Source organism: Antechinus flavipes, chromosome 4 (assembly GCF_016432865.1).
Source record: "Antechinus flavipes isolate AdamAnt ecotype Samford, QLD, Australia chromosome 4, AdamAnt_v2, whole genome shotgun sequence".
Classification (NCBI taxonomy): domain Eukaryota; kingdom Metazoa; phylum Chordata; class Mammalia; order Dasyuromorphia; family Dasyuridae; genus Antechinus; species Antechinus flavipes.
The window spans coordinates 197,003,479-197,029,924 of record NC_067401.1 but is presented as its reverse complement, the minus strand read 5'-3'; the positions used below and the strand labels follow the sequence as shown (position 1 = coordinate 197,029,924).

General features: G+C 33.9%; 1 protein-coding gene across 1 annotated transcript in view; it reads right to left on the bottom strand.

Annotated features, from left to right (window-relative positions):
- The window catches only part of TBC1D22B (TBC1 domain family member 22B), a 101,332-nt gene that overhangs the window by 72,769 nt on the left and 2,117 nt on the right, over positions 1–26,446 (bottom strand). The window contains exon 2 of the mRNA XM_051996806.1: positions 14,493–14,549. Within this exon, the coding sequence (XP_051852766.1) occupies positions 14,493–14,549 (57 nt within the window). The remainder of the gene's footprint in view (positions 1–14,492; positions 14,550–26,446) is intronic.

Below are 26,446 nucleotides of genomic sequence, written 5' to 3'. Positions count from 1 at the left end.
AAGCCCAGTTTTGACAATGAGGAGATGGGAATCAGAGAATCACAGAATTTGAGAACTGTAAGGGAACCTTGTAGCCATCTAGTCCAACCTAATCAAGGAAGAAATTCCTATTATAACATCCCTACAAAGTAGTCACCCAAAATTTGCTTCAACAAATTGGAATGTGTTGAACAAAAAGGTAAAATAGAATTGTCACCATTCAAGAACAGTTTGATTGCATTAATTTTAACTCTGATCTGTAAAACTGATCAGAATCTTACAGGGGAAAATGAACGTCTTCATTAAAAAAGAGGAAAAGGATTGACAAATGTCCTCAAAGCACATAGTAAAGCAGATTACAAATTGGAAGAAATACTTTTGGAACAGTAATTCATTGAGTAATAGTAAAAGCTGACAGCAGGTACACAACCATTAGATTTGTCAAATATAAGCCAAACCGGTTTATCTCTAGCCACAATCTAGGAAATGGTTAAGATCCAAAAGGACAATCAAACAGTTCTTCATAAATCACATCCAGAGGAACTCAACCATCAATATGTCAACCAAAAAGGATCAAGTAATTTGGCAGAATCAGGATTGACTGTTTATAAAAATAGAGGCGTTTATGAGGCCAACTGAAGATTAGGTCATTGTCTCAGAAATTATAGAAAATATTGTGATTAAGGACCACAGACTTACTGATTAATGATGATTATAAAAGGAAAAAAAAAACCTGTGAGATTCCAAGAGCAAGAAATATATATGTGTATGTGTGTGTGTGTATACATATATATATGTGTATATATATATATATATATATATATATATATATATATATATAATACATTTATTTTTCTTTTCTGTGTATCTCTAGCACTTACCACAGTGTCTGATAGATAGTAGATGCTTAATTAATGTTTGTTGACTTCACTTGATTTGATGTTGCAAGTATTTGCTGAATACCTGTATATAATCTATATAATCATTTTGATTGGAATTGTGCATCAAAAGTTTTTTATTTGTCATAAACTAACAGAAAACACATCACAGTTTTAGAACTACAGGCCTCAAAAAAAAAACCCCTAAATTTAATAAAATATATTATATCTCTTATGCATATCAGGCATCATACTAAGCAGTGGATATACTATCTATACACACGCACATACACACTAATTCTTATTCTCTCAACAGTCCTGCGAGTTAGGAACTACAGAAATGTCAAAGTAGTGACCTTGTGTACACTCACTGCATCCTGGACCATCACAAGTTATCCTGACCTTTGTCTTACCAAAGATAAGACTATTGAAGAAAGTACACTTTGTGCACTTCTGTTTCACTCAAATCCAATTCAAGTGCAAGGTAAGACATCACCCTCATGACATCATGGATGTCTTTGCATCTTGCATTTGGCTAGAGATACATGGATAAGGCTTTATCTCATTTATGCCTAAATCAAGTCATGTTGTTTGATGAAACTGAAGTATTTATTGTAGTGATGCAGAAACAATAAGTATCTTTCAAAATTTTCTCAAGGATATATAAGATATATTTATAATCTTTCCCTGAAGGAACAAGTTTGATTGTTTGATATATAGCAAAGGTGCTATAATAAAATACACAATGAAGAAGACACTTTCTTGGTTGATGTTGATTCTAACAATGGACATAATAATGCTAACCAGACTATTCTTTAAGTGTTAATTCTCAAAGTCATTTTAATAATCAATCAATAAGCATTTATTAAGCACCTATTATATACAAGAACTATGCTAAGGGTTGGGAATATAAAGACAAAGTCTTTATAGACAACAAATTCTGCAAAAAAGAGTAACATATAAGAAGAGAGCAGATCGTAAAGAGCTTTAAATATCAAATAGAGTTTTTATTTGATCCCAGAGATCAAAGGGAAGTACTGGAATTTATCATGTGTAGAGGAGGAATGGAGTAGTGACGTGTTCAGATCTGACCTTAAAGTAAATCACTTTGGAGTTTGTGTAGAAGATAGATTGGAGTGGGAAAGAGACGATGTAGGGAGACCAATTAGCAGGCTATTTAAATAGTCCACACAAAAGATGATGAGGGCATGAACGAGGTAGTAGCTAAATAAGTGAATAGAAAGAGATCAATACAAAAAAAAGTTGACTCAGAGAGCATATAAATTTAAGAATGTTTTCAGAAGTAACTGCCATAAACAGTGCTGGCACAGAACCAAAATGAATTAATCCATTAAAAGTACAACAAAACTTACCGGTACATGCCATTGAAAGACTAATTGAAGAAAGTTAAGTTATTTTGTTTAGCCAGAAGAAAAATCAACTTTGTGGGCACACACTAAAAGCCTTCAAGTATCCAAAGCATTATCATGTGGAAAAAGAATCAGACTGACTCTGCTTGGCCGTGAAGATTGGAGTCAGGAACAATGCACTGGACAAAGTTTCAGAAACATAAATTTCATTTTGAAGTAGGGAAAAACTAATATTTAGAGCTACCAAAAAGTAGAACAAACTGTCTCGAGATATTGGGTTTTCATTCACTGGAAGCCTTCGAATAGAAGCTGGACAGAAATATGTTAAGAGTATTTAATATATCTAAACTCCTTTAGTGTAGAAACAATGTCTTCTTTATCTCTTTTCATTTCTAGTGTCTACCACATTAAAAAAAAAAAAAGGCAAAGAACAGCAATAACAACAAAACATTAAATGCTTGTTGAATTTAATTCATATATTGTCAGGCGCAATCACTATGAAGGGCAATTTTGCTTAACTGTTTACATGGATGGTGTGAGTGTGAAAGTTATTAGGGAATAACTGGAATAAAGGGGCACAACTACTTAGGAACTAATATTATAATTTAGTTGGGAAACAACAATATACATGTATCTCTAGAGTCCGACCTCCTCATTTTACAGATGGGAAAATGAAGACTTTGAGAAATGAAAAGCTTTGTCCAAGGTCACACAGGTTTACAAGATCCAAGACTCCAAGGTGGAAGGTAGACCTTAGAGGTAATGTAGTACAATACCTTTCATTTGACAGATGATAGAACTGGGAGATAAGAAAGTTAAACAACTTGCCCACAGTCACACAGATAACAAACATAAGAGATAGGATGTGAATCCAGGTCCTCTTACTCCAGACCCAGAGTTCTTTCCACAAGACTTACATTACAAGTAAATCATGCTTACAGTAAAAGTAAAAATGATTAAGAGATAAAAAGGGAAAGTAAATTAAGTTTAAAGGCACCATAAACAATAAATTAATGTGAATATTTAAAATATGTTCATGGAATAACAGGTAAAAACTGATTTCTAGGAAGAAACAGTAAAATTATAATAACCAGGGACCTCAACGAACGTCATTCAGAAACAAATAGGAAAGAAGCTAAGGTCCTGAGAAGAATTTTAGAGAACTAAAATATGGTCATTTTTGAATGGGAACAGAAAGGAATATACATATTTCTCAGTTGTAGAGTATCATTACAAAAAGTTGTCCATGTATTAGGGCATAAAAAAACCACAAATATAGAAAAAATGGAACTATTAAACACATCCTTAATGGCTCATAAAAATAAAAATTGTATCAATAAAGGGTCTTTGAAGGATTAATGATTAAAGAGTAAGTTAATATAAAAGAACTGGTGCATCAAAGAACAGATCACAGAAATACAACATTATATGTTGTACTATAGAATATAAAAAAATACCTTGAAATTAACATATATTACTTATAGAAATAGACGTAAATAACTGAAGTAGTATTAACTGCTTTTGAGTAGGCCATGACAATAATAAAAATGATATCATTTAAATTAATTTAATTAAACAATATTAGACCAATAAGCAAACACTTTTCAGAGCTAGAAAACATGTCAAAGTTCATTAGGAGAAACAAAAGTAAAAAATCTTAAGAAGAAAAATAAAGAATGGTGAGAAGAAAAGGAGACTGCCAGTACTACCAAACAGCAATCATCAAAACAACTTGGTATTAGCTAAATAAAATAGAAAAGTAAGCAAATTTAATAAAGTACACAACACCCAGAAGCAAGTAAACATAAGGCTATGGATACACACTTGGTAGAAGTATGAATTGGTTCAACCATTCTATAAAGGAATTTAGAACTAAGTTCCCAAAGTCATTAAGGTATCACTCCTTCTGACAGTAATACAAAAACATCTGTATTTCAAAAAGAAAGAAATAAAAAACCAAGGTAGAATAAATTATTGTACACAAATGCAATGGAATATTATTATTCTATAAGAAAATGCAAAAGGGATGATTTCTGAAAAATATAAGAAGATTTACATGAACTAATGCAGATGAAATGAAGTGAGAAAAACCAGGAGAATTATTTATCTAAGAACAAAAACATTTTATAATATTTTATAAGAAAGAAAGTCATATGTGAAAGATTTAAGAAGTCTCAACAATGAAATAACCAATCAAGATTCCAGAGAACTAATGATAAATGATGTTATGTACCTCCAGAAAAAGAGATGAGCCTCTTTTTTTTTTTTCTTCATAAAACCAACTCCTAGTTCTATTTGTTTATTTTGTGGTTAGATTTATCTAGTTCTGATAGAAGGAGGTTGCAATCCCCCACTAGTATAGTTTTGCTATCTATATCTTTTTGCAACTCCCTTAACTTCTGCTCTAAGAATTTGGATGCTATACCACTTGATGTTATATATGTTTAGTACTGATATTACTTCATTATCTATTGTATCCTTTATCGAGATGTAGTTTCCTTATTTCTTTTAATTAGATCTATTTTTGCTTTTGCTTGGTATGAGATCAGGATCGCTACCCCTGCTTCTTTTATTTCAGCTGAAGCACAATGTATTCTCCTCCAGCCTTTACTTTGACAATGTATGTTTCATTCTGCTTCAAATATGTTTCCTATAAACAACATATTGTAGGATTCTGGCTTTTAATCCACTCTACTATCTATTTCTGTTTTATGGAAGAGTTTATTCCATTTACATTCACAGTTAAAATTAATATCTCTGTATTTCCTACATCTTATTTTTCTCAGGTTATACTTTTCTCTTTCCTTTCTCTTTTCCTTTCTCACCAGTGCTTTGCTTTTAAACAACCACCTCTCTCAATTTGCCCTCCCTTTTTTCAGCCCTTACATCTTATTCTTTTCTCCTTCTACTTCTGTCTTTTCTTCTATTAATCTCCCCTTATCCTTTCTCCCTTCCCTTCATACTTCCTTATAGAGTGAGATAAATTTCTATACCAAATTAAGTATGTATAACATTCCTTCTCTGAACAAAATCTGAAGAGATTAAAGTCAAACAATGTTCATCTTCCCCTCCTTCTTTCTCTCTACTCTAACAGATCTTTTGTACCTCTTCATTTGATGTAATTTATCCAATTTTATTTCCCTTTTCCTCTTCTTCCAGTACAATTCTTTTTCTCCACCCTAAATTCTTTTTTATATCATTACATTAAAGTCAACTTATACTTACAACCTCTGTCTAAGTATGCCCGTTCTATCTGCCCTGACAAAGATAGTTCTCAAAGAGTTACAATTATCTTGTTTCTGTGTGAGGATATAAACATGTTAATCTTTAAAAACATAGTCTTTTTTCCTTCCCTATTTACCTTTTTATGCTTTTAAGTCTTGTATTTGAAGATCAAATTTTCTGTCCAGCTCTGGTCTTTTCATCAGATATGATTGAAAATGCCTATTTCATTGAATGCCTTTTCTTCTGAAAGATAATGCTTAATTTTGCTAGGTAGTTGATTCCTGATTGCAGTCCAAGCTCCTTTGTCTTCTAGAATATCACATTCCAGGTCCTTTGACCCTTTAATGTGGAAGCTGCTAGCTCCTGAATAATCCTGATTGTGGTTCCTTGATATTTTATTCTTGGTCTGATAATTCTGGAATTTTGTTACAACATTCCTTGGAGTTTTCATTTTGGGGTCTCTTTCAGGAGATGATCGGTAGAATCCTTCAAAGACTATTTCATCCTCTGGTTCTAGAATATTAGAAGTTTTCATTGGTGATTTCTTGAAATTTGTTGTCAACACTTTCTTTCATCATGGCTTTTAGGTAGTCCAATAATTCTTAGATTGTCTCTTCTGTAGCTATTTTCTAGGTCAGTTATTTTTCCAATGAGACATTTTACATTTTCTTCTATTTTTTTTTCATTAAAAAAAATTTTTTGACTGATCCTTGATGTCTCATTGAGTCATTTACTTCCATTTGTCCAATTTAATTTTTAGTGAATTATTTTCTTCAGTTAGCTTTTTAAATCTTTTTTTGCATTTGGTCAATTGTACTTTTAGAGGAATTATTTTGTTCAGTGGATTTTTTTTCCATATCACCAATTCTATTTTTTAAAGAATTGTTTTCTTTTCCCATTTCACAAATTCTTTGAGGATTTGTTTTCTTTTTTCTTTTCACCAAATTTATTTTTCAAGAAGCTGTTTTCTTCAGTCATTTTTTATTCTTCCCTTTCCAAGTTGTTGGCTTTCCCCCACACACTTTCATAATTTTACTGAATAGCTCTCATTTCTTTTCCTCATTTTTCTTCTATTTCTCTTTTTAAATTGTTTCTGAGTTCTTCTAAAAGAGCTTTTGAGCTTGAGGCCAGTTCATATCCCCTTTTGAGACTTCACTTGTAGAGATTTTGCCATTATTGTCTTCTAATGGGTTTGTATTCTGATCTTCTAGTCTCCATAGTGGAGTAGTTTTCTATGATCAGAACTCTTTTTGTGTTTTCGCTCATTTTTAAAAGTTGAGCTCTCCTCCTGAGACACACTGGAGATTGTTTAAAACTTTTGCAGGAAGACAGGGACCTCTCACTGACTGCACTGGGGCCAGGCTGGTGCTGTAGGCTTTCCCACTGAACTAGGTTACCCCAGCCAAGTCTCACCTGTTATGCTGGGGTTCAAGGTGGCTGCCTTGGAGATCTCACAGCTGGCCTGTTGCTCCACTGGCCTTCTAAACCAGGAAAGAGTAGCTAACATAGCTAAATTCCCCTCACCATGCCTGAGCTGGACTGAGTTTCTCGCCCCTCTTCTCTCTGTCCAATTGATACAGACCTTTCCTGAAGTCTTTATAAGATATCTTAAGGGCAATTATTACACTCCAAAATCCATTCAGAGGCTTGATCTAGCATTGATTCTGAGGGAAGCTAGGGAGAGCTCAGGCAGTCTCCACTATCTTAGTTCCACTTCCAATATGACAGTCTCAAGGTAAAGAGTAAGACAGAAGCTGTCAGACATGAACCATGAATGGATTTGTTTTGCTTGAATATGTATATTTGTTAGAAGGGGCTTTATTTTCTCTCTCTCTCTCTCTCTCTTTTTTTTTTTAAGAGGGGAATTTAGGGAAAAGGAGGAGGCTAGAATTACTTTATCAAAAAAGAAGAAAAGTGGGTCATCAAAGCATTTTTAAAGATCTACTTAAATAGAAGGTAATAGGAAACAGATGAACAAGATAACTTTGAAAGTAACATTAAATTTATTAGTTACTTGAAAAGTATCAAAAAAGTATAATCTTCATTATCTTCTATTTTTTAATATGTTGGTGTTAAGTTCAGAATTTTTAAAAATGTTTTTAAAGAAACCTTTGAATGGCTAAAGTAATAGATGGGGAGTTAATGCAGTTAATACCTTTTAAAGCTTAAGTCCTGAGGGGGTATTATATCAAATACAGCCATAATGGTGACAAATGTTATGTTAATTAACCTCAATTTTTGAATACATTATCATATTTCTATGTGGAATTGTTTCTGGCCACATTGATGAAATAAACAAACCTGTAAGGAAAAAAACCCAAAAAATATATAGAGGAGTTTGTATTTGTTCCAACATATAATAAGGAGCCATTAGAATTTAGTAATCTGAGAAGATACATGGTCAGACATGCTTTAGAAATAATAACACTTTGACAGCAGGATAGAAGATGTATTGGAGAGGGGAGAGATTTAAGATCAGGAGACAATCAATTATTCACACATTATCTACAAACACAAATCTAGAGTGTCTCACCATTTGGAGGGAAGACATTTTTATTTGAAGTTTGCACAGAAACTACTCCATGACAATGGCAAACACATCTGTCAAGAGCTTGTCTTATTGTATGCCTCATTTAATACTAATAAGAGGACTACTAAACAAAATTACCTCCGTAGTTTCTAATGTTCAGTTGTTTTTAGTTATGTCTGTCTCTTCTTGGTCCCTTTTGGGCTTTTCTTAGCAGTTATCCAGCACTCTATACACTGGGCTACTTAGTTGCCCATTTTTCAGTAATTTTTTTTATATTCTTAATACATATGCATGGGAGATACTTTGTTGGAAGAGAGTAATAATGAATTTTGCTTTGTTAAATTAAATAATAAACCAGTGGGATCTAGTACAGAGTTGTCCATACTTTTCAGTAAACTAAACTAATGTGCAGATGTGGTCAGATGGAGACAGTTGATTGCAAAAGCCTGTCAAGATAATGACCCACTAATCCACACAAGAAATATCAAGCGGATGAACAACTAATGAGTGTATATCAATATATCTAAGTTGGATAAGCCCTGCCAATGGACAATGATCAGGAGTCAAAATTAAATAGGAGGAGAATGGACAGGGCCTCAATTGGGAAACTTCACAGTGCTTTCACTAATACTAAATGGTTTCCTGCCATAAAGCTCATCTTTTAGCACTAATCCTAATGATGGTACATGGTTCCAACTCATGGAACACACAATCCTAGAAGAATCAAAATGATAGGTGCCTCAAAAGTCAATGGAAAAGTGTCTGGTGGTTTTAAGTTGGCTATAGCACATCAACAATGACTCACATGCAAGATATAAAATAAAGGACTGGAAAAAGAAGGTGAGAGTCATGTATCAAGAGCAAAACTCTAAAATACACCCTGAATACTACACTAGTAATTCATGAAAGATTGACTCAGATAAAGGCCTCACATACTTTGAGTAGAGTCATGATAGAGAAGATGTAAGGAAAAATATAAACAAGAATCATATAGAATAAGAAAGCATTGATAAGTTTACCCATACTGATAAGATCACAGATGCAGTGAAGTAATTGTAAGTTAATACTAAGGGGTCAACTTAGTGTAAAGATGCTGTTCAGATTACTGAAGACCAATACAAGGACAAATCTATAAATATCTAAGCTTCCTGCAGTTGACAGAAATGAACCACAAACCACAAAGCAATGAATGAAAAGTTAAATAAGATAGCTTTTTTGGAGAGAAAACATTTTAAATTTATCTTAATACAGATAATGAAACAAAGCCAACAAATAGTCTTCAGTCGTGGGTTTGAAATAATAAATTGATATTTTTAAGTGGTCTAATATAGATCTAGATGCTATGGCAACACAGTGTTAATAATATAAACATCACGAGCACCTAAAAGTTGCATTATATACTTGATCCTAAGAAAGGAGAAAAATTAGCATTAATAATTTATATTACTCACAGACTGTAAAATTTCTTTTACTTCTATAGCAGTCTGATTGCAACCTATATAAACTGGTAATAAAAACTGTCATATTTCTGCACCATTGTCTGAGAAAATAGTATAAGAAACTAACAAACTGAAGACAAGTGATGAAACAAAGAGCTTCATGAGAAATACACACACACACACACACACACACACACACACACACACACAATTAATTTAGCAAAGTCAGGACAGGAGATCAGTAGACCCTAAATAAGATTTAAAAACTGTTTCTATGACTTTTATTAGGAAGGTAAAATGAGCACGATTAAGGGAACAATTTCTGTGATAACAACACTGTAAATGCAAACAACTTTGAAAGACTTAAGAACTCTAATCAATGCAATGAGCAACCATGATTCCAGAGAGGGAAGTAATAGATTCAAGATGCAGATTAAGACATATATTTTTTGGATGTAGACAATAGAGGAATTTGTTTTGTTTGATTATGCATATTTGTTACACAGGTTTTCTTCTTTTTCTTTTAAACTGGGGAAAAGGATAGGAGAGAAAATTAATTGAAATTAAATTGTTAACTGAAAAATAAAATAAAACAGTCCTCTCAAGTTGTCTACTGAATGTCACAAATTTATATCATTATCATTTTAATGGCAGTTTACAACGAACTTTTACATATTATCTCATTTAAGTCTCAAACAATCTCACATTGCAAACATACCTACAACATGGAAGATAGAATCTTCTGGCAATAAAAATATGTACATTTATAAAAGGAAATATTAAAAAAACATAGGGAAGTATCTCTCATTATGTCTCTTTTATGTAGTTCTAAGGAGCTGCCTACCTTAACATTCAGTAACAATTTTGGAGATTATATACAGGGTGTTTCAAAAGTCTTGGGGCAATTTTAAACTCACTGAAGCTTAAAATTATAATCTTTGATTTAAGTTATTTGATGAAAAGAAAGGATGCATTTGGGCAATTCAGTACAGAGTGATTGGGGTGGACAACATATGGTTACAATCACCACCAGACGAAATATAAAATGAGAATAAGAGATGACAAATGTGGGCTGATAAAAGGACTAAAACAACTAAAATGATTAAAGACTCATTATTACAAGATGTTCTGGAATAGAACCATTACACACTAAGAAATGCTGCCTAACAGGCCAATCTGCTACTGGAGAAAACTAAGGAGTAAAATTAATTTAATCTACTAGAAACATCACAGAAAAAAAAAAAAAAACTCAAAATGAAAGTAAGCATGTAGATTGAGCAGTTAAGTAGGAACACAAAGAAAAGTTAGTTATCTAAGCAACAAACAGTTCCAGATCCACTAACTAGATATCCATCTCACAAAACTAGGAACTTGTTTTAGTAACAACTCAAAAAATACTTTCTAGATTATTGTATAACCATGAGATAAGTATGGTAGTAGAATTATAAAGAATTTATTATATATTTATCTGAGATAATACATTAACTCAATAGGCATTTATTAGGCACCTACTATGTGTCAAGTGCTATTCTAGGAGTAAGAGATATGAAGAAAATAGTCCCTGACTTCAAATGGTTCACATTTTATTAAGGGAAAAACCTATACATGGGATGAAATAATGTGGGGGAAAGGGTGCTAGATCTGCTAGCTCCTGAAAGAGAGGAAAAGCTGTTTCATATGGGAGATGGTATTTGAGTTGAATCTTGAAAGAAGTCAGAGAATCTAAGAGGCAGAGGTCAGGAGTGCATTCCAGACATAGGTAGCAATCTTTCAAAGGCACTGACACAGGGAATGGAATGTTGCATGTGAGGAACAGCATATAAACAAGGTAATATATAATGAACATGGAAAGATAACCTAAAGTCAGGCAATGAAAGGGTTTTAAATGCTGAAAAGGGATTCTATATTTTATCCTAAAAGCAAGAAGAAAAAACAATAGTTTCTTGACCAGGAAAATGAAATGATTCAGACTGTGTTTAGGAATATCAATGTTATCAAATCTTCCTCCATTCTTTCTCCCCCCTCCCTTTTTTTAATTTAAAATAAATACAAAATAGAAAAAGAAAAAAACCTTGTCATGTACACAGCAGAACATAGGAGAGGATTCAAAATATAAAACAATAAATTTCTATTTTGAGAAAGCCTATACTACACAGTGTGTTCTGAGCTGTCCATCTTTTCCTCCCTTCTTTGAAGATTATAAAGAAACTACATATATTGTCATACTTGGTAGATAGTCTGGTTGGTTTGCAACCTGCTTTTTCCTTCTCGTTTTTTCTAATACAAGGGCTGGCTTCTCTGTAAAGGAGGAGAGGGAGAGATATATTTGAAAATTAAGGTGATATAAAAACATATTAAGATTTCTTTTCTTTTTAAAAATAATGTCAATCAGGCAACTGCATGGAGGATGGATTGGAGAGAACCTGAGAGACCAAATAAGATGTGAGGAGATCCTGAATTAAGGTGATACTTGGAAATGGAAAGCGGATGGATGTGAGATGTTGTGGAGGCAGAATGGCCAAGATCTTAGCAGATGACTGTATATGAAGGATGGTTCAAAGAGAAAAGTGCAGGATGATGCTGAGGTTGAAAAGGCAGAAAAATGGTATCCCTCTCAAAAAAAGATTGGGAGGTCAGGAAGAAGAGGACTTAGAGAAAAACAATGAACTAAGTTTTGAACATGCTGCATTTGAGTTATCTACAAACATCTAGTCTAATATATCCAAAAGGCTGTTGAAGATATCAGACTGGAGTTGTTGAGATTGGCTACAAAGATCTGAGAATCATCTGAAATATAAGCATAGCAATGATACTAAATAGTTTTATTTTTTGTTTATGCATACATATCTATCACCCTCCTATCTTCTCATATCCCCTTCCCCTCCTACTTTCCTACAGAGTAAGACAGATTTCTAAATCCATAAATGTGTTTGTTATTTCCTCTTTGAGCCAATTCTCATGAAAATAAGATTTACTTACTCTCTCCTCTCCCCTTTTCCCTCCACTATAAAAGCTTTTTCTTGTCTCTTTTATGGCAGATAATTTATACCATTCTATCTCTCCCCTTTCCTTTTTCCTAATATATCTTCTCTTACTTCTTAATTTTATGTTTTAAGACATTAACCCTTCATATTCAACCCCCACCTGTGCCCTCTGTCTACATATACTACTGCCATAACAATAACAAAGTTTTTATGAGTTACAAGTATCATTACTTATTAGAGGATCTTATTAAGTCCCTTATGATTTCTCTTTCCTGATTACCACCTTATGGTTCTCCTGAATCCTATATTTGAAAATAAAATTTTCTATTGAGCTCTGGTATTTTTTATCACAAATGTTTGAAATGTCTCTGTTTCATTGAATAGCCATCTTTTCCCTTGAAGATTATGCTCAGTTCTGCTGGGTAGGTGATTCTTGATTGTATTTCCAGCTCCATTGCTCTCTAAAATATAATGTTCTCAGCTCTCCAATTCTTGAATGTAGAAACTACTAAATCTTGTACTATCTTGACTATACTCAAGTTTGAAGATTTTCTTCTTGACCTGGGAATTCCAGAATTTGCTATAATATTCCTGGGAATTTTCATCTTGGAATCTCTTTCAGGAAGAGATTAGTAAATTCTTTCAATTTCTATTTTATCCTCTGGTTTTAGAATATTAGGATAGTTTTCCTTAATAATTTCTTGAAAAATGATATCTGGGGCCTTTTTTTGATCATGGGTTTTAGATAGACCAATAATTTTAAAATTATCTCTCCTGGATCTATTCTCCACTTCATTGTTCTTTCAATGAAATATTTCATATTGTTTTTTATTTTTTCACTCTTGATTTTGTTTTGTTGTTTCTTGATGTCTTATAAAGTCATTAGCTTTCATTTGCTCAATTCTGATTTTTTTAAGGAATTATTTTCCTCAGTGAACTTTTGTACAGCCTTTTCCATTTGCCCAATTTTGCTTTTAAAGGCATTCTTCTCCTCACTAGCTTTTTGTATTTCCTCTTACATCACTCTCACTTCTCTTATTTTTTCCTTTGTCTCTCTCACTTGATTTTCAAAATCCCTTTTAAGCTCTTCCATGGCCTGAGACCAATTCTTGTTTTTCTTGGAGACTTTGGATGTAGGAGTTTTGATTTTGTTATTGTCTTCTGAGTGTGTATTTTGGTCTTTCTTGTCACTATAGTAATTTTCTTTGGTCAGAATTTTGACTGCTCATTTTCTCAATCTATTACTTGGCTTTTAATTCTTTGTTAAAGTATGGTTGTATTACCAGGGTGGAAGGTGCATTGTTCCAAGATTCAAGAGTTCTGTGCAGTTGTTTTCAGAGGTCCTTCTAGGACCTGACCACAACTATGCTTTTCCCTGCTCCCCTATGATTATAATGTCAAATAGTCACAAAAAATATAATGTCTAAAGCAACAGAGTTCTTCCTTAGTGCTAATACAGAGAACTCCTGTGGGCTGAGGTCTCTGGACTCTATAGCTGCCACTGCCCCCCATTCCTGGTTTGCTGGTTTCCTGGGGCCCTTTCACTACAGTAAGACAAATCTTTCCTGCCAACCTTCTAAGTCCTTAGTCCTCAAGTATTTGGTCATCTTCAACAATGAAGCCAAATGAAAGCATAATTCAGAGTTTGAACACACATACACTTAAAGCTACTTACTTGTCTGGGATTCAACCAATCATTTATTATTAACATTTTAGAAAGGAGATAATTTCCAATTTATTTTTATCTCAGCTGCAAGCTCATGTCCAAGAAGAGGGCACTGATAAGCAACAGGCCATGAAGACATGCTATCTCTCTGGCCATATCTTGTTTGACTTGAATTTTCAAGAGAAATAAGAAAAAAGACAGAAAATAAGATTCAGAAACTTTTCCTAGGAAAGAATGTTAGTCAGTTTAATACCATCAGTCTTCTATGGGAAACAAAAATAAATTTTTAAAATCTCCAAATCTCAAACTCAAGGACATAGCTCATCTGATTTAAACTAGGGAAAAGTTAAGCTCTGACATATTTTCATGGTGAAGAAGACAATATCAACTATATATGTGATAAGGTAAATGTCTTACTTACTTTTTTGTGAGACGAGGATCTAAAGGAGGATGCTGGGCTCCATATACAGGCTGGATACTGGAAGGAAGAAACAAAAAAGTAAGAAAAAAAACCCCAACACATCCAATTGGTTAATAGTCTTCAAGAAATCATCTGTCTTGGGGAAGACTACAGAGTGGGTCAGACAATTCTAAGCTCTCTAGATTTTCTCGACAAACAAGACAAAATAGCACCTGAGGATAAATATAGAGGGCCAAAACTGAACAAGAGTTAAGGTAGAGCAGTGGTCCTCCTGGGACAACTGGAGAAGATTTAGGCAATAGCGAAGTGAAAAAATCTCTCCACTACAGCTGCTAAAACAACAAACAGCAAGCCCTGGGGGAAGCTGGGTTGGAAGGCAGCCTCAGCCTCAACTCCAGAAATTCTTGACTCACAAATACTGTTGGGGGGAGAGGTAGAAGTCAGACACCTGAGCAGGGGAAGACTAAAGGATCCTCTGCTGCTAAGGATCCAACTGCGCTGAAGGTATGAGGGAACCAACACATGCCCCCTGAGTGCAGAAGCAGTGGGGCTGGCTCTGGACATTTACAGGAAAGCTAAATTCTTGGTTTCAACCCCAGGCCAGAAGGAAGAAATGATGGTTACAGCCACTAATGGGTTTTCAAGGAGCAAAAGCATTTCCAGTATAGTGTGGATGGGGGCCCTAGCTATTGCTTAGAGGAGGAAGGATTATCAGATTGGGCCCTGGAAAAGTTCAGAAAATAACAGTTAAGAAGGACCTGAAGCCAGAGGCACCATTGCCCACACTCCAGGACTAGAGGTGATTATAAGAAGCTGCTAAAAAAAGAAAAACAACAACAACAAATGAAATTGAGAAAGCAAAGAAAAAAGAACCCAACCACAGAGAGCTACTGTGGGGATAGAAAAGACCTGGGTTTGTTTTCTGAAGTGGATACTTGTTGGAATCTTTACAAAGTGTTAAGTCATTAGAGTTGATAGAGACAATAATTATCTAATTTAGCATCGTTCAGTATCATTGATCTGATCATACAAGGAGATGTTTTGGGCCGGAACCTGAAACAGATATACATGGTATGCATAAATCTATCAATATGGGAGGCATTACACATAATTTACATAAGCACATAATAATATAACACAGGCTAGTAGTAATGTAACAAATAACATGAATCAACATGAGAATTTATATATGTCCATAAGTCCTAGAAATAGTCCAAAAGGAATCCATTGTCCATTAGTTCATGTGCCAGGAGTCCAATAGTTCCTGTAAGCTCTGAAGTACTGCAATAGTCTCATCAACAATTTTTCATCTCAAGGAATCCAATGATTCTTACTGATTTTTCAAGAAGTAAAACAGTCTCATCTTGTGTTAGGAAATTCAATGATTCCTGAAGATTTTAAAAGTTCTTTTAATAGTCTCATTGTCAGCCATGCTCTTTCAGTGTCAGATGTTTCTTAAATCTTCTCCTTTGTTTTGAGGTTTTTCTCTTTTTCTGTTTTTCTCTGATGGACAAGGCGAATACAGCTCATTGGCACCCATCTGATTCCTTCTCTACTTGTGGAAATAGAAGCAAACCCTCTTCCCCAAGCATTCAACCTATCTAATTCCCTTCTATTTACCACTTTTGAGATTTCTCCTCATCATCTGGTAATTACATTGGAGCTGTTTGCACTGGATACTGCCTTGTTGAGTTAAAAAATCTATATTCTCCCCAACTGTAATCCTGATTGCTTTTCTACTGGTTGATGACATCAGAGTCCTGAATTTCTAAAGTCTCTCTGGGTGTAACCTCAGCTGCTATCATGCCCCACCTGTCCTTTGATTGATACTTTGGAGCTGGGCCCTGCCTCTCATTCCTCTGGGTCAATATACATTTAGAGGCCCAGTGAAAGCCTCGGTTACATTTTGGACATGGGGTTTTGGGTTTTCTCTCACCCTGTCTTCTCACTCTATCTCTGTATCTGCATTGGGATCTCAAATGTCCAACTTTTCCACACTGAAAACATCTACGAGTTTCTCTAGAAATCCCTTGCCAAGAGGGACCCTGTCTTTCCATGTTCATCATAGTTTGGATATAAGCATTTGTGCCCACTGTGGTACAGCGTCTTATGATCTCCTCTAAAGGAGCATCTTTGTCTAGTCCCCATGTAATTCTTTTGCAAACCTCATTGGCATTTTCCTTATCCAGATGTCTGGTCATTATTTCTGTTGCTGCATTGTCTCCAATGGTTCTTATTACAGCTGTTTGCAAATGTCCCATAAAAATCGGCAAAAGGTTCATTGGGACCTTGCTCTATTTTTGTGAAAGCTTTACTTCCATCCTTCTGTCCAGGGAGAGAATTCCAAGCTTTTATTGCAGCCTTAGAAATTTGCTCATACACTGTTATGAGATAATAAATCTGTTCTGAATTCTCTCTATACTGACCTTCACCAGCTAGTTGGTCAAAAGTGATTTGTCCAATAGCTCCTGTTTGCCATTGCGTTGGGCTTGAATGCTACATAATTCATGAAACTCTGAAAGCCACAATAAATTTTGTCCATGTTCTAAACATATCTTTGCTATGGATTTCCAATCATTTGGGGTTAAGATTTCATAAGACAAATTATCTAGTAACATCTTCACATAAGAGGATGTAGCCCCATAAAGAATGCAACCCTTTTTCAAAATCTTTAATTTTTTCCAAATTAAAAGGAGTGTATTTTCTCTCTTTTTGACCTGAAGAGTCAAGCTTTTCAATCACAGGACATGCATTTATAAAATCAGATATATCTTCTCCTTCATTTTTTGCTTTAATTAATGCCTCTTCTAATCTTGTCAAATTCTGCTTTACAGGTGAAGCTGACTGTGTTTCTGCCTCTCTCCCTCCCCCTTCTTCCTTCACCCATGAAGGGTTAATTGAGGGGGGAGGATCATGAGATGTGGAATGCTCTAATTCCTCCTGCTGTGAAGTATCACACTCAGAATTGTACTTAACTCCATTCTTATCTGATTCTGCCTCCTTTTCACCTAGTATAGTTGGCACTTTCTTCTTTTTCTTCATTCTAACACTTAAATAATTTCTTATAGCCAGTTGTATTAAATTGTATGCATAAAGTATATTTTTAGAAATTGAGTTTGGATGAGAATTGTAGAATTCACCTAGCTGTTCTCCCACTAACTTCCACTCATCAAGGAGATGTGTACTGTATAGTTTTTAAAAGATCAACGACATGCTCCCAGGTTATAATTAAACCTTGATTTTTTATAAATCTAGCAATGCTCTCTAAACATTTTCCTTGAGATGAACAGAAGCAGCTACACCCAAAGAAAGAACACTAGGAAATGTATATAAACTGTTTGCATTTTTGTTTTTCTTCCCGGGTTATTTATACCTTTTGAATCCAATTCTCCCTGTGCAACAAGAGAACTGTTCGATTCTGCACACATATATTGTATCTAGACTATACTGTAACCTATTTAACATGTAAAGGACTGCTTGCCATCTGAGGGAGGGGGTGGAGGGAGGGAGGGAGAAAATCGGAACAGAAGTGAGTGCAAGGGATAATGCTGTAAAAAATTACCCTGGCATGGGTTAAAAAAAAATTTTTTTTTTCCATGAACAGAAACAGAAGACTGTTTTCTAAATATCTGTCCCATCTTAGCTGAAATTTTACTTTAACTGTTTTAACAAAATTTCTTTGTTGTACTCACCCTAATTTCTGGGTTGAGGAGTCTTTTCCACTGGATCAGGATAAGAGGCTCTTCCACTGAGATCAGCTGAGGGGTGTGTCAGTCCCATGTTCAGGGCACCAAAATGTGGTGTTTTTCTTCCTTAAAATAATAGTTCTCTCTGGGAGAGAGCAGGTTTCTCGGGGAGGTTTTCTGGAGGCAGCCTTAGTATCAGTTGAAAGTAATAATCACCTTAAAACACCTTAATGCAAATGTTTATTTTCTCCTTCCAAAATAGCCTGGTTACTTTTTCTTAGTGGCCTATCTTTCTGCTTGGTTCTAAGAGCTCTTGCAGCTTTGTCCTTTGCTTCTGCTTCTTCTTCAGCCTCCAGCCAGCTCCAAGTTGAATCTGTCTTGCCTCTGAGAGAGGGCTTTTGGCTCTCAATCTCCCAGAGTGCTCCTTTCCGACCCCAGTCAATGTTCCGAAGTAAAACTCCTCACTCAGAGAGGGTTTCTGGCTGAACTCATTTGACGCTCCTCTCTCAATCTAAATTCAGCTGAACTCTCTCCGAGAGCCTCTGTCTGTTTCTTATATATGAGACAGTGGGATTGTGGGATATCTCCCAGCATTCTCTCTGGCCCTAAGAGCTTCAAGGGAGGTGTGAAGTCGGATGTCTCATACTAAACCCTGAAATCTCCCAAAGGTGTGAACACAAGCATTGTATCAATTAATTCTACTTAATACCTTGTTTCAGGTTCTGGTCCAAAACATCTTCTTGTAAGATCAGATCAATAACTCTAATGAGTTAGCAGTTTGTAAAGATTCCAACAGATACTGAAGCAAAAAAAAAAAAGCCTCTCCTAACCCAAAGAGTAATGTCAAATGGTCACCTGCCCCAAAAACAGTTCTTGGGAAAACTTTAAAAGGACTTTAAAAATTAAATATAAGAGACTGAAGAAAAATTAGGAAAAACATAAAACCAATCCAAGAAAATTATGAAAGAAATTCAATTGACTGGAAAAAAAAGATTCAGAACCTTAAAAATACGACTTTTTGAAAACAAGAATAGAGGTGGGGGAACAGGAGACATAAGATACCAAGAAATAATTTTTCTAATATTTTATTTTATTTTATTTTATTTAATAATAACTTTATATTGACAGAATCCATGCCAGGGTAATTTTTTTTTTACAACATTATCCCTTGCACCCGTTTCTGTTCTTATTTTTGCCCTCCCTCCCTCCACCCCCTCCCCTAGATGGCAAGCAGTCCTGTATATGTTAGATATGTTGCAGTATATGCTAGATACAATATATGTTTGCAGAACTGAACAGTTCTCTTATTGCACAGGGAGAATTGGATTCAGAAGGTAAAAATAACCTGGGAAGAAAAACAAAAATGCAGATAGTTCACATTCGTTTCCCAGTGTCCAAGAAATAATTTTAAAAAAAATTTTAGACAGAAAAAAATAGAAGAGAACATGAAACATATAATAAGAAAAAAAATAACCATTCTGAAGAACAGATCAAGAAGAGCAAACATAAGAATTATCAGACTACCGTGAAGCTATGATTTAAAAAAAAATCCTGATAAAATATTATAATAAAGAAAAGTGTCCTGAAGTTTTAGAACAAGAAAGGAAAGGAATAATAGAAAAAAAAAATCCATCAATCACTACCTAAAAGAGATCCCAGGATGAAAATACAAGAATATAATAGCCAAATTTCAAAAGAGAGAACAGCTGAATAGAGTAGATGTACAATCTACAGCAGGAAACTAATATGGTAACTCAGTGTTTGACAAGTGTAAAGCCTTAAATTTTGGGGACAAGAATTCATTATTTGGTAAAATTGGTGGGAACCCTGGAAAGCAGTCTGACAGAAACTGAGCTGAGACTAACATCTTATATCATTTACCAAAATAAGCTCATAATGGATACATGACCTAGATATAAACAAAAAGTTCTATGATGAACATAGAACTTATGGACTTACCAGACCTATGGACAGGTGAACACTTTATGAGCAAATGAGCTAGGGAATATTGTCAGATATTGTCTGACAATTTATCGACAATTTATATTATCAGATATAAAATGTATAATTTTAATTATATTAAATTAAAAAGATTTTGCACAAATAAAATAAATGTTCCTAAGATCAGAAGGAAAACAGAAAATTGGAGAAAAATCTTATAGGCATTTCCTCAGATAAAGTTCTTATATTTCAAATATATAAAGAATTTTGTCAAATCTATAAGAATGTGACAAATGTTCAAAGGATATGAACAGGAAGTTTTCCAATGAAGAAATCAAAACAATTTGTAGTCATATGAAAAAGTGCTCTAAATCATCATTGATTAGAGAAATGCAAATCAAAACAACTTTGAGATGTCATTTTACACCTATCAAATTGGTTAAAACAATAGAAGTTGGAAAAATTAACACCTTAGCTCATTCTCCATAGATCTGTTAGCTGATCCACCATTTTGGAGAATTCTGGAATTATGCCCAAAAAGTTATTAAATTGTCTATACCCTCTGATCCAGTAATACCACTTAAGTCTGTTTCCCAAGATGATTGGGGAATTAGAAAAGAATCTACATGTTCTAAAATATTAATTGCAGCTCTCTTTGTGGTGTCAAATTATTAGAAATTGTGAGGATGCCTGTTAATTGGGGAATGCCTAAACAAATTGTGATATACATCCATGGTAGAATATTACTCTGCTAAAAAAAGAAAAAAATGGAGAGACTTCGATGAAAGAATGTATAATGAAATGAGCAGAACCAAAAGAACACTTTATACAATAACAGCATTATTGTTTTAAGAACAACTTTGAGCAACTAAGTCATTCCTGATTATTATAAATACTCAAATTAACCACAAAGATTCTATAAAGGAAGATATTGTTTGAATCTAGAAAAAGAATTAACATATATATGTATATATGTATATACATTATACATATGTACACAAGTACATATATATAATGCATACACACATACTTTTATTTGATAGTAGCCATCTCAAAGTTAGGGATGGGGGAAAGAGGAAAAAAAAGAAAGACACATGGTAATTGTATATTTGAAAGGAATAGCAAATTCTACATAATGGACTTGCAATTTCAGGTAAAATCTTTTGATTTTTTTATCCTACTTTTATGGAAATGCTTGTTTTATTTCTCAAGTTCAGAATAAATTAAATGTAAAAAAAAAAAAAAAAAAGATAATTAACAGAAGTAGCAGCAGCAGTAATCAATTGTCTCCAGAGAGACCTGTACTCGAATAACAACAGTCTACCAACAGCCTAATTTCTTCACATAAATGTTCAGTGTTTCACATTCTTTATAGTTACAAAGTCTTTCTGGATATAACAAATGTCTTTTGGCTTATTTAAAAAAAAAGTCAAGACTGATTTACCTAAAGACAGGTTTGTGCAAAAACATTGGACTTACAGTATGGAAAGATTGGGTTTGAGTTTTATTTCACAAACTTACCAATTATATACACATAGTACTGCTTTCATAGGATTGTTCTAAGGATCAAATAAGATTATGTGTAATGTTCTGTTTCTACAAATATAGAAATTGCATATGTTATCACACTTGGTTAAAAGATCAATTGGTTTGCAGAACCGTCTTTTTCTCTCATTTATTCTTTGACACAAATGTTAGCTCTTTACATAGAAGAGGAGGGAGGGACATATTTCTACATATATACATATCTCTACATTTGAAATGGTGGTGATGTAAAAACAAAAGATATTAGTAAATTTATATAATATGTATGTCAAACATAGGTTAATGTGAATTATTATCATAATATACTTCACTTTACATAATAGATAAGATGCTGAAAAGTTATACTTAAGCAAAATGTTAGTCAATTCTAGTATATTTTCTCTCTGACATCAGTGTCCTGACATTTTAACTTTGTTTGATTGACCAATCATTGGATACAGCTACTAACCCATGAATTTAGCTTTAGGTTTCTTTGCTATAAGCAAATGGTACTGGGAATTTGCCAAGAAAAGGTAAGAAACAAAGAATCACATTAGAAAGCAAATCATCAAGTTAGTGCATATGTGTGGACAGAGTGCTCAATCTGGATTCAAGAAGATGTCAGTTCAAATTTCACTTTAGATACTTACTAGCTGGGTGACCCTGAGCAAGTCAGTCACTTTACCTCTTTCTGTGCAATCAAACTCAATGATCTGGAAAATCCCTTTCAGCTCTAAGTCTATGATCCTAAGAGGAGAATGAATGGTTGATAGATGGTGGGGTGTGGAGATAGAAATAAAAAGTCATTTCCTTAAATAGAAAAGTATAAATGGTAGGATTTTCCTTACCCTCAAGGATCAGAGTTAGTGATGGGACAACCATTTTCATAAATGAACCTACGGAAGAAATGCCCAGGAAAATCTCTAAAACATTAGTCTTCTTATATAAAGTCAAAATATATAACATACATAATATAAATAAATAAATAAATTATGTCATATATATAAAACAAAGCCAATAATATAAAATGAATAAAATAAACTGCAAAATTTCATCAAATTGCTATAGGAAATACTATGAAAGAACTGAGAAATTAAAAAAAAACTAGCCAATACCTAAGGTATTTCTCCTACTTGATAATTTATTTATTATTGTTTATAGAATTTATTGATAGCTGTTTTATTCATTTGTTGATATTTGTAGAAACCTGAACTGAAAAAAATAAACAGGTGTTTGGCCGACAAAGGAAGTGAAGCAAATGAAAAAGTTGAAGAGTATAGAAAAAGACACAGGATGCTGAAAAGGGCATTAAAGATCAACTTGTCCACCCCCTTCATTCAACAGATCAGGAAACATTAAAGAGAAAGACAATTATCTCAGGAACTGCTTTGTTTCACATATGTTCATTACAAAACTACAATTCTGCCAGATTCTGGCAGTAACTCAGAGCTTTTCAAATACTTTTCATACACTAAGACATTTCTGTCCCCCAAGTGGCTTATTGTATTATATTTAACCAATATAAAAGCTGGGACAGTAATTCTGAAATTGTCCTCTCAATGATCACCACTGATCTAAGTCCCAAATCCAGTCTTTTTTTTTTTTTTTTTCCCTGCCCTCATCCTTCTGGGTTTTTCTAGCTTTGACACTGCTTATCATCTCTTTCTAAGACTTTTTTCCTCCAGTGCTTCCTAAGGTTCCATATATTCTAAATGCTCCTTAACCTCTTTAACTTCTCCACCACTTAGCACAAGTTGTCTTCTAAACTTGGAATAATTTGCTACTCTCCTAGATTTTTTTAGACTCCTTGTTTTCCTTCAGCTTGACTCAAATGTCGCCTCTTACAAGACAGTTTCTCCTGGTCTCTCTGGCCACTTCCCCATCAAAATTACCTTTTTTTTTTTTTTTTTTTCTGCATATACATGTGCCTATATTTATGTATATGCTCTCTTACCCAATAGAATGTAAGCTCCTATGGGCAAGAACTAGTTGGTTTTTGTCTTTGTATTCCTGGTACCTACCAAAATGCCTGACTCAAAACAGTCATTTAATAAAAGCATGTTGATTGGCTGATTTTTCATCTTTAATTGGTTCTTGCTCCCAGGAACTCCCATGAAGTGAATATTCCTAAAGGTTCTGTCTCAGGCTGCATCCTCTCTCTTTATTTATTATTATTGTTTTTAATAGTTTTTTATTTACAAGATATATGCATGGATAATTTTCCAGCATTGACTCTTGCAAAACCTTCTGTTACAACTTTTCCCCTCCCTCCCCCTGCCCCCTCCCCCAGATGGCAGGTAGACCAATACATATTAAATATGTTAAAGTATCTCATCCTCTCTTTTAGCAAGGTCATACGCTTCCAAGATTTCAACTATCTCTTCTTAGACAATTCCTAAATCTTTATTCCAGCCCCAATATCTCTACATATAATTACATATAAATTAGGCCTTCATGGATATCACACTGGCATCCCAAATTTTATATATTAAAAATATTATTATTGAAAATATTATATCCTCTAGTACTTAGCACAATGTACTACTTGCATATAGCAGGCATGGAATAAATGTTGGTTGAATATCAGACTGAAAGTTCTGTGAGAGCAATGGCCTCCTCTAAACTTTGAACTTTTTAATTCAACTGAATCAATTCATACTGTGTCTACATCAGATTTATCTAAGCTGTAAGAAAAATTAGTTCAGCTTATATTAAGATCTAATCAGTCCTATTTAGCAGATCCAGATTCAGAATAAAAGTAAGGCTTCCCTAAGTAGTTTATTTAGGTATTTTCTTCAGTTCTTCCAGATCTTGATAAAGCAATAAAAATTTCTTGATTAATACTGATCATTTCTGTATGAGAAGAAGGAAGGGCTATTCTTCAGTTGGGAGTGAAAATAAGGAAGTGATGATTGAGGATAAGGCTCAGACTTTTTTCCCCTACATCCCTTCTGCATCTTCTTACAGGGAGAACCCATTTCCTGAAGCAACAGCAGGTGCTAGCAGGAATGGGATTCTGTGATCAGAGATCTGGAGATGAAAACTACCTTAGTGGTCATTTGCTTGACCTCCCTTTACAGAAAGGAAAATGAATAAGGAAGTTGGAAGCTAGGGTGATGGCCAAAGGAAGTAGAGATAGTCATAGAAGAGCCTGAAAAAGAATATATTAGTTAATCAATATACCCAGGAATCCCCATACTTCTAACCTGAACACTCAAAAAAGGAATAATTAATTCCCTACCTATGAAAACATTCAGGGCGACTGACAGAGAATCAGAGGAATGAAATCCACTGTTGGCACCAGGAATAGGAAAGTTTTATTGGAGTAACATATGGACATAGAATTTTGGCTTGTCAGTATCTACTCAATATCCTTATTTTGCAGATGAGAAGGGAGGGCTAGAGAGGGAACATATTTGTTAAAAATCTTCTTGCTAAATCACCTGATGCATGATTTAAACCTTTTTCTACCTGACTATGTATTAGAATAATACTTCATGTTTAATTATTGTAAATCAATTATTAATTGATATTAGTAACCATCATAAAAATCACTGATAAATTGCCAGGTAGGTACTGTCAGTATCGACAAATATATTTTATAGATTAGTATATTGAAGCAGGGAGAGGCTTCTTCAAGATCAGATGGAAATGGCTTGCAATACTATTCATCATCAATTAATATCTAACCACCTACAATTCTCCTGAGCAGACTAGAAAATTCCTGGTTAGCATTTTTTCATTCCAATTTCAGAAATTAGATGGAGAATAAAGTTTGGTTCAGAAACTAAACTTATTCAATAAAAATAAGGAAATATCATTTCTCTGAATATCAAACTAAGTCTCAATGATACATTATTAAACTAAAGGATCTTAACAAGAATATATAGAAGCACTTTTAAGAATTCTTTAATAATTTATGGGGGTGATATTTGGAGATGTATTTTATTAACTAAAATTCCCAATTTTTGGTCACACTTTTCTGGATCCACTACTAAAAGAATTGAAAGCAGTTGCTTTATTTTTCCTTTCTCAGCTTAAATAATTAAAAATAAATTAAATAGCAAATTAATTAAATTTAATTAAATTAATTAAATAGCAAATTAATTTTACTTCTAAGTTGTTAAACACATATATAAAGTAGTTTTCTCAGTTCTGCACAAAATAAAAGTTTTCTTTAGTGTGACTGAATGAAAGTGGAAAAAGTTCTATGATCAGGAAACTGTTAAAAATGTCTGTCCCAAGTCAAAGCATCACTCAAGATCCTTTGTTATTTCTAAAACACTGTCTCTAGCCCAGAAATAAATCCAGATTTAAATATTTAAGAAAAAGAACACAGTGCTAACAAAAATCCAATTACCTAATACACCAAACGCATCATAGATTAAGGATTAAGAATAAGTTCATCTATAACTAGGAGAGGTAAAAGCCTAGTTATAAGGTTCACTAGCCCTGACTTTTAAAACAATGCAAAATGGCTGGGGTTGGGGGAAGGCATAGGGCACCACAATAAAGAAACTCTTCTATCACTCTTCACTAAAGTATAGGGCTTTATCTTCCCCTTTCTTCTATAGGACAACATTAGAAATATCTAAAATAAACAGAAGTAGAGGCTACAGCCCACATCTTGTACACATATCCCTTTTTCAATTTAGATTCCCCAGAGATCCCAGTTACTCATATCATATTCCCAGGCTTCCAGGACATGGTGATATATAATGATCTCATCATGGAAAACCCCGAGTACAGCATTGAATAGAATTGGAGACCCCAATGAACCAGGAAGGAAAAGAACAGTTGGGA